This window comes from Rosa rugosa, chromosome 2 (assembly GCF_958449725.1).
Source record: "Rosa rugosa chromosome 2, drRosRugo1.1, whole genome shotgun sequence".
In the NCBI taxonomy this organism is placed as follows: Eukaryota; Viridiplantae; Streptophyta; class Magnoliopsida; order Rosales; family Rosaceae; genus Rosa; species Rosa rugosa.
Window position 1 is genome coordinate 56,441,473 of NC_084821.1, and position 9,786 is coordinate 56,451,258.

Genomic DNA, 9,786 nt, shown 5'->3' on the forward strand with positions numbered 1-9,786 from the left:
CGCATAGATGTGGGTTATGCGAGACACATGACGAAACAACTCTACATTTGAGTCAGGACTGTGTCTTTACTCAGGCCGTGCTCCACAAGAGTGATATGCTTCGTCAGGTTTGTTATAGTCCAAGTAATATGGCTGATGATGTTATTACTTGGCTGGCTCAGTGTGCACAACAACTGTCAGTCACTCAGCTGGGGGAACTCCTCTTCTCTATATAGGGATATGGCAGGAGAGAAACGATCGGGTTTGGAATCAAAAGCAGAGGACCGTTGGGGATGATAGTGTGGGTCTTGTGTCCAGATTGCAGGAATTTAGGCTCCATAATATGATGCCTCTCAGACCTTGAAGCAAGCCTAGGGCAGTATTGACAGGACCCGCCCCGGATTTCACCCTGAAATCCGAAGTGACCCTGCGGGGCCCACCTTAGAAGAAATTCTACCAAAAATTTGGCGGAACTTCCCCTAAAATGGGCAACCCAAACCTGTAGGGAACATTTACACTTCTCAATCGAATCATCCTTATGCCCCTGGAGCCACCCTGCTCCCCAAATCAACATCAATCTCCAATTCACAAAACACATATCTCAACTTGAATAACATAAATCCCATAGGTAATCAGAGCAATTCTAACAGAAAGGTATATGAGGAAAACCTAATTCAAAGGCAGATGCGGAAGCCATGCTGCTGACTATGCCTCAATTTCGTGTACGCCCGACCTCAACTCATTCGCCTGCAAACTAGGCATTTGAAACCGAAGGGCCCAGGGGAAAAGTATTGAAAACACGTTAGTGTGAGTGGACAAAAATAAACAATTCTAAACGAAAGAAATTTTATACTTTCCCCATTTATTTCCTTAAAAACTCTCGATGCATGCAACGATTTAGAAAACAAATCACGAGAAGCTCCGCTCAAGAAAAACCGACTAGCCCCGCTAGTCAGAAACAACTGAGAAAAAAGATCGAAACTCCAATACTCAACAGGATAAGACCAGCCCCGCTGGTTACACGGAAATCAGACTAGGCCCCGCTAGTCGAGAAATGATAGGATATGGGGAAGAGATATCACCATACGGGAAATGGAGCCTCCCAGGCTCTACCTACCCTCAACTGCCACTCACACATAGATTGTGCGAGGAGGAGAACTAATAACCTCAACTTCCACTCACACATAGATTATGCGAGGAGGAGACCAAATAACCTCGACTGCCACCCACGTGAGGAGGAGAATAAGCTACCTCAACTGTCACTCACAAACACAAAGTAAGTGAGGAGGAGACCTAATCACATGACCCGAGTATGGTGAGGAAAAACAATCGAAAACCAGTAAATCCATAAAGCTTCCCCATATATCTCACGAGATAAAATCAATGTATTCAACGACGTGACCCCGCACGCCAAGATTACTCTCAAACTCAAAATAAATAAGTGAGAAATAATAATAAATCGACGGCGTGTCCCACACGCCAAAATATTCTCAAATCCGTAACCAAAACCGGAAATTAGTAAAAGCAAATCCCATTTCCAACAAAAATCTCTCAATATCTCCAAGAAACAAACCAAATCCAAAATCATTAATTAGGCATTCCCAATGCCAAAACCGAAAGTCGACAAATAAATGAGAAAAATCCAACTCCATCGAAACTCATCTTGAAAATCTTCCAGGAGCTTAAATCGGCGCTTAGAAATATACTTAATTCCGGAAATTACCTCAGAAATAAGTAATTCGTCAAATAACATTATAAATCATAACCAACCTTTGAACTCATTATTGAAAGCAAAACCACGATATAAATCGAAATCAAATTCCGAGAATTAATTCATTTGCTCAAAATGTAATATGAATAATCACTAGAGCATTATTTTAGGAAATAAATGCATGCATCATTATTTAAAAACAAAAGTCCACTCACAGTACTATTCTGACGATCACGCATTCGTGTTCCGTCATCGAGCAATAGCTCGGTACGTCGTCCTGTACACAATTATATTCCGTGAATAATTCTTCAATAATTTAATACAATTCCTAAAATCAACTCCTCATAATTTCACCTCCCAATTCTCCTCGGATTTAGCCCAAATTATACCACTAATACCAATTCGTTAATTTAAAGGTTCCAAGGCAGAACCGAGAGATATCCGACGGTCGGATTCTCGTAATTCGATAATCGAAACCTTAAATTTCAAAATCCATATATAATTCTAAGTTTCTCAAAAATTTACCATGAACAGTAATTTTCGTAATTCACTCATAACTTTTGCATACGAACTCCGATTTAGGTGTATCACATGTCCACGGACTCGGTTTAACGTCCTCTACGACTTTCAAGAAGGAAGTTTTCTCAAATTTTGGCCCGATCAAAAAGTCAACTTTTAGGGCCACTAAAATACCGAATTAGAGTAAAAAGTGAGAGTAGTTGTCGTTTACCGTCCAAATGACTAATAAACGGGTAAGTGAAAATACGGGATGTTACATTCTCCCCTCATTATAAAAATTTCGTCCTCGAAATTTCAAACCGTTGAAGAGTACACCTCAACCCGAAGTGCTGCTCAAACACGTAGAACTTAGTTTCAAAAAAAAAATGTTCCAAGAGTTGGCCGATCGAAAAGAGATCAAACTTAAAGAGAAACGATCCTCATTCAATACTTTCAAAAACTTTAAACTTGTCGTCTCTTCCATGGGTTAAGTTCACCTTCACAATCTCACGTCACTACTTTAACAATCCAAAGAGTCTCTAACCATACCAACTACTCAAGCAAAACACAACCTGTTTATAACCCAGAAAACACAAGGTATTGACATTACAAGTTCCTCGGTTGGAAAGAGGTATCCATAATCTTTTCATATAACTTGTATGGTGCAGATCCACTCTGTTCACCAATAACGTGATGATAACCACTAGATGGTCATTGCTAGTCAACAATTTCAAAACAAATGACTTCCTTAATGTTTGTGCTTAAATTCCTAATCGAAGGTCGTTCACATAAAGGTCCCATAGTTGTCAACGCACAAAGGTTAAGCTCGAACGAATCCACAAGTTCTTAATCAAGTAGGTTATGGGACCACCACACTTCCGCTGCGCTACTCTGACACCTGACTAAAATCATTGGTCAAGCCATGAGATGACGTTCTGAGTCGACTAGGAAAACTCATTTGATAGCTACCTTGCTAGCTACACATACAGTATCTTATACTAGCTAACTAGCGTTGTTCCTCACAAACTTCCTATAATTGTAATGTAGTGGAAAACTCTTCCAAATCACATATGTTTCAAGGAATCTACTAATTGTCAACGTTTCCAATCCAAACTGTTAAGATTCCTCACATGAAAGTGTTTATTTAATGTCCTCACATGAAAGTGTTTATTTAATGGCGCGCAATGAGTACCACGTCGTTCGACACCCGGTGCAAAGCAATAACCGTCACTTCACAATCTATTCCAACCCAAAGATTCGAATTCAGAAGGAAATGCATCGCACTAACACTGTTCTTAGCTGAGGCTACACTTCTATAATAGTCATAGGCCGGAAATCTGATTGAATCCATGTCATTATCGTTGATCTCTATTGCCCCAAATGATATTCTTAATTCATACACCTCAATAATTCTCACTACCGAGAGCACTACAATCTGAATTACTAGATGTTAGACTCAAATCTTGATCAATCCAAAATAGAATAGCTTTCTTAATTAGTTAGGAAAACTCTCTCTTATAACTACTTCACCAGCCCAAATAGCAACATCTCAAACCAGCTGACAAAACCTCATGACAATTTTATTTTTTATTTATTTATTTATTTATTTTTTTTTTTTTACAGATACAACATTGTGGAAATTTTTCCTAACTCTGTATGTACCAACCCCTTTACTGGACTACACTGTAACCAACAACACTAATAAATGTTCCAAATCCGATCCAAGAGTTGACCAACTATAAAAGAGATTCAATTCATAAAATGAACGATTCTCAAACTGAAACATTGCCAGACATTTTATTTTGATCGATTCCATAGCAAGCCCGCCGAACTCAACATTCCAAAAGAAAGGTTCACCTCCGTTCGTGACTGAAAAACCCTATGTTCAAAGCAACCTGCTATTATCTCGAATGTGTAACCAGAAACATAAAGCAAAATTTCGAGAGTAGAAGGCTCAAGGGTAAACTAAAGTCGATTACGTGAGTGTAAGGCACCCCAAATACTGTAGAAAAGAAAATCGACTTACGAATTAAGGAAAAAGATATCGAAGCAATAATGAAATCCACAAGCAGGAAAGAGATTTTTCCGTAGTCCCCAAAGAACTCATCGAGAAAACCATAATTAAATGCTGGTAGAATTCCAAAACTTATTGACTAGCATCGCCCCGCAAGGAAACTATCACCAAACCTTCTTCGTTACTCTAAGCTTCAAAACTTTGATCATAACCACATCACATGGGAATTCCACTTGCATTGCTACGGACACTTCGTGGGGTTATTACGACTCATTCTTGATCCCAAGTTCAATGATTTCACCCAAACGGATATCCAACGACACCAAATAGTACCTTCATACGCGATAAAGTGATCAAAACCGTTAAAGACGATTCGAATGTCCTTGATTTCTGAAACCTTTCGGATCCTCACTTCTCACCTTTGTGCTTTAAATCGATTACAAATTTCTAAATTTTGCTGTACTAGTCATCCTCCCCTGACGACATCACCCATCATATGATGGACACCCGTCCAACAACATGTATCACTCTCAGCGATACCAAGATCCGAAGGTGGTCCCACCACCTAACGACCCAATTTTAAGCTCAACATGTAAGAAGTTTTACTCAAAATATAACTTAGAACTCCGGTCGAACTATGACCATGAATACTTCCTGAGGCAACTGGGAAAACTCATGTCCTTAGAGTTACTCTACTTACTACTCTTACAAAATCTCCATCATTCAAACTATCAATTGTTCCATTAAGAACTTACTACATTTCAATTTCTATGACCCCAAGATTCAAAATTCAAATCAAACTGCGTATCACCTAGTAATTCGTTTGAACCACTATGGATACCCAACGGTGTCACTACCGTCAATCCCCGAAGTTGTATTAAACCATTTCACTGTAATCAATAACAAAAAAACACTCAATCTCGGACAATATCCTTCACTTGGACAAAACTATGTCCACAAGTCATGGTCAGGTCAACAGACCAAGGTGTCCAATTAGAGGAAATTTCCAATCCGTTTTTCTTTGTGAATTGCAAAGTATCATTCCAAGATGACTCTCACAACACCAACCACGTCTACATGACACATCCCCCGTAACTCGGTTCAAGGTTAGAACCAAAATTACTATTAGACTCACATCAAACCACAATTCTGATTCCAAGTATTCAGAGACAGCCCAAGGCTATAATCACTCGTCTCAGATACTCGAACATGAAATCAAACTCCGTTCTCGCACCTTAAACCCAGCTCCAACAAACTTACTGGCATCGAGGAAGAAATAACCACAACATTTCCTCGAATTACTACATAGCACAATTCGAATCTGTAGAGTAGAGTAGCCTTACTCTACCATTACTAGGGAAAGGTGCATGACATGAATCTATCCGATAAGTAGCGAAATTCCTATGAGGTCGGCGTACAGGAGGCATAAAATCCAAGGAAAACCAACAAGACATGTACCGTACACACTTGATGAGTACAACAGCACCGAAGAGCATATGATGGGGAACCGCTGCAGTCAGGCCATCACTCGGGAGGTACTGAGTAACGTCAAGCATATACGGTAACAAGATATGGACAAGTCCACAGAATCTGACAACCTAAAGCTCTGATACCAACTGACAGGACCCGCCCCGGATTTCACCCTGAAATCCGAAGTGACCCTGCGGGGCCCACCTTAGAAGAAATTCTACCAAAAATTTGGCGGAACTTCCCCTAAAATGGGCAACCCAAACCTGTAGGGAACATTTACACTTCTCAATCGAATCATCCTTATGCCCCTGGAGCCACCCTGCTCCCCAAATCAACATCAATCTCCAATTCACAAAACACATATCTCAACTTGAATAACATAAATCCCATAGGTAATCAGAGCAATTCTAACAGAAAGGTATATGAGGAAAACCTAATTCAAAGGCAGATGCGGAAGCCATGCTGCTGACTATGCCTCAATTTCGTGTACGCCCGACCTCAACTCATTCGCCTGCAAACTAGGCATTTGAAACCGAAGGGCCCAGGGGAAAAGTATTGAAAACACGTTAGTGTGAGTGGACAAAAATAAACAATTCTAAACGAAAGAAATTTTATACTTTCCCCATTTATTTCCTTAAAAACTCTCGATGCATGCAACGATTTAGAAAACAAATCACGAGAAGCTCCGCTCAAGAAAAACCGACTAGCCCCGCTAGTCAGAAACAACTGAGAAAAAAGATCGAAACTCCAATACTCAACAGGATAAGACCAGCCCCGCTGGTTACACGGAAATCAGATTAGGCCCCGCTAGTCGAGAAATGATAGGATATGGGGAAGAGATATCACCATACGGGAAATGGAGCCTCCCAGGCTCTACCTACCCTCAACTGCCACTCACACATAGATTGTGCGAGGAGGAGAACTAATAACCTCAACTTCCACTCACACATAGATTGTGCGAGGAGGAGACCAAATAACCTCGACTGCCACCCACGTGAGGAGGAGAATAAGCTACCTCAACTGCCACTCACAAACACAAAGTAAGTGAGGAGGAGACCTAATCACATGACCCGAGTATGGTGAGGAAAAACAATCGAAAACCAGTAAATCCATAAAGCTTCCCCATATATCTCACGAGATAAAATCAATGTATTCAACGACGTGACCCCGCACGCCAAGATTACTCTCAAACTCAAAATAAATAAGTGAGAAATAATAATAAATCGACGGCGTGTCCCACACGCCAAAATATTCTCAAATCCGTAACCAAAACCGGAAATTAGTAAAAGCAAATCCCATTTCCAGAAAAAATCTCTCAATATCTCCAAGAAACAAACCAAATCCAAAATCATTAATTAGGCATTCCCAATGCCAAAACCGAAAGTCGACAAATAAATGAGAAAAATCCAACTCCATCGAAACTCATCTTGAAAATCTTCCAGGAGCTTAAATCGGCGCTTAGAAATATACTTAATTCCGGAAATTACCTCAGAAATAAGTAATTCGTCAAATAACATTATAAATCATAACCAACCTTTGAACTCATTATTGAAAGCAAAACCACGATATAAATCGAAATCAAATTCCGAGAATTAATTCATTTGCTCAAAATGTAATATGAATAATCACTAGAGCATTATTTTAGGAAATAAATGCATGCATCATTATTTAAAAACAAAAGTCCACTCACAGTACTATTCTGACGATCACGCATTCGTGTTCCGTCATCGAGCAATAGCTCGGTACGTCGTCCTGTACACAATTATATTCCGTGAATAATTCTTCAATAATTTAATACAATTCCTAAAATCAACTCCTCATAATTTCACCTCCCAATTCTCCTCGGATTTAGCCCAAATTATACCACTAATACCAATTCGTTAATTTAAAGGTTCCAAGGCAGAACCGAGAGATATCCGACGGTCGGATTCTCGTAATTCGATAATCGAAACCTTAAATTTCAAAATCCATATATAATTCTAAGTTTCTCAAAAATTTACCATGAACAGTAATTTTCGTAATTCACTCATAACTTTTGCATACAAACTCCGATTTAGGTGTATCACATGTCCACGGACTCGGTTTAACGTCCTCTACGACTTTCAAGAAGGAAGTTTTCTCAAATTTTGGCCCGATCAAAAAGTCAACTTTTAGGGCCACTAAAATACCGAATTAGAGTAAAAAGTGAGAGTAGTTGTCGTTTACCGTCCAAATGACTAATAAACGGGTAAGTGAAAATACGGGATGTTACAAGTATGGAGAGCTCCACCGGTGGGTCTGGTCAAGATCAATGTTGATGGAGCTTTTTATCACGCTACTCGGAAGGGTGGGCTGGGTTTTGTAGTTAGGGATGAGAATGGGATTATGGTGGGCGGTGGTGCTAGTCAACTGACTGGTTTACTATCGCCGGAGCATGCAGAGATTCTGGCGTGTAAAGCTGCATTAGAATTTGCGTTGGAGCATGGGTTTGGTCCTACAATTTTGGAGACTGATGCGTTGGAGGTCCAACGACAACTCTCTTCGGAGGCATATGCCAATACTTCATTGCTGGGGAGGCTTTATGATGATGTAATGGCCTTGGGTGTATCCCAGGGGCTTATTCAAGTGAGTCATGTGGGTAGACAGGGCAATAGGGTAGCCCATCTGTTGGCTACTCATGCTTGCTCTATCAGGCAGGCCGAGTTCTTTTTTTCTGCTCCAGTTTTTTTACAAGCTGCACTTGCAGCTGAGGTTTGTAATGTGTAAGTTTTTTCATTATTAATAAATGGCTGGCATCTTTAGATTCAAAAAAAAAAAAACTTTATATTCTTTAGCCTGTTTTATACACATAACTAGACATTAAAGTCTGACGCAAGTTAGTAACTAATAGTAATGTATAATTAGTTGTAGTTGTGTTATGTCTGAAATGTTTTGATTGAAAATAATAGTTATGTTTTGATTGAAAATAATAAAGGCGTGAGGATGAGCTTCCCACTGGGTTCCAAACCTAAAAAAAAAAAAAAAAAAAAAATAGTTTACTTCTAATTAGCCTAGACAACTCTTGGATCCTGGATCCGCCACTGGTAGTCGCCCCATGATGTTCAGCACCCATTGTGATGCATCACTTTGATCACCTACATAAGTATAAGTAAAGTAGTCTTCATTCTCATTTGAAACAATGCTAAAATTGTACCTCATCTTCTTGGAATCATCATCAGGTAATACAAACTTGAATCTTCCATTGCTAAAGACACCACTACTCCAACAAACATTCCCTCGTTCCTTGATCTTCAACTGGTGCTCACCGGGGTCCCAATCGAGAGTGAAAGCCCCCGGTTCTGCACTGTACAGACTAGTCCACGATGACAGTGACCAAATGTGACCATTTTTATAATCAACACCTAACTTCTTACCTGGCAATAGGGTGCCTCCGGGATAATCAAAACTTTGCCACAACACCCTTTCCGTTGATCCGTCGGAGTTGACTTGGTGTAAGATGAAATTGCCAGAATCCAAAAGGGTAGCAACAATATTGGAATTATTGGTAGTACTTTCTGAAGCAGAGTAAATAAGCAGAGGATCACCACCATTTTGGGTAACTTTCAATGTGTTGTTCATATCCAAGGTAAGAACTCCTGTTGGGTATAGTATAGGTGTTTTTTGGTTGGCAATCCATGCATAAAGTATAGAATTTCCAGTAATGTGTGGTAGATTGCTAGATAGCTGGATTTCGAAATTCCATTTTGGAAGAACCCCAAACTGAACTTGCCTGTTTCAAAAACTAAGGAGCTCTGGGAATTGAGCGTATCACCTGGTTTCAGTGTATCTGTTCTTGCAGCAAGAGATCTCCACAAGCATGAAAAGAAGAGTAAGCAAATTAAGGCCAGGCAGCTACTACTAGCCATGAATGGTCACAAATGCACCTACCTTCTCCAAATGATGAAAACATGAACTGAAATTATAAATACATCTAAAGCTCCGTTCACTCTTACACTGTTCATCCTGAATTGTCGCTTTTACCCTTGCTTGAAATTTTTTTGCAGCTCTGCCACTGAGCTGGATATATCGTATCCTGTCGTTGATTTTCTCCTCCTTCTACAGTTGTGCAAGTGTGCAACCATCTTTATCAGTTATT

General features: G+C 39.8%; 1 protein-coding gene across 1 annotated transcript; it reads right to left on the reverse strand.

Annotated features, from left to right (window-relative positions):
* Nucleotides 1-8,696: 8,696 nt before the first annotated feature.
* On the reverse strand, nt 8,697-9,269 carry LOC133731093 (G-type lectin S-receptor-like serine/threonine-protein kinase At1g67520). The gene has a single exon (XM_062158552.1). The coding sequence runs from the start codon at nt 9,267-9,269 to the stop codon at nt 8,697-8,699; it is 573 nt and encodes a 190-aa protein (XP_062014536.1).
* Nucleotides 9,270-9,786: the final 517 nt, after the last annotated feature.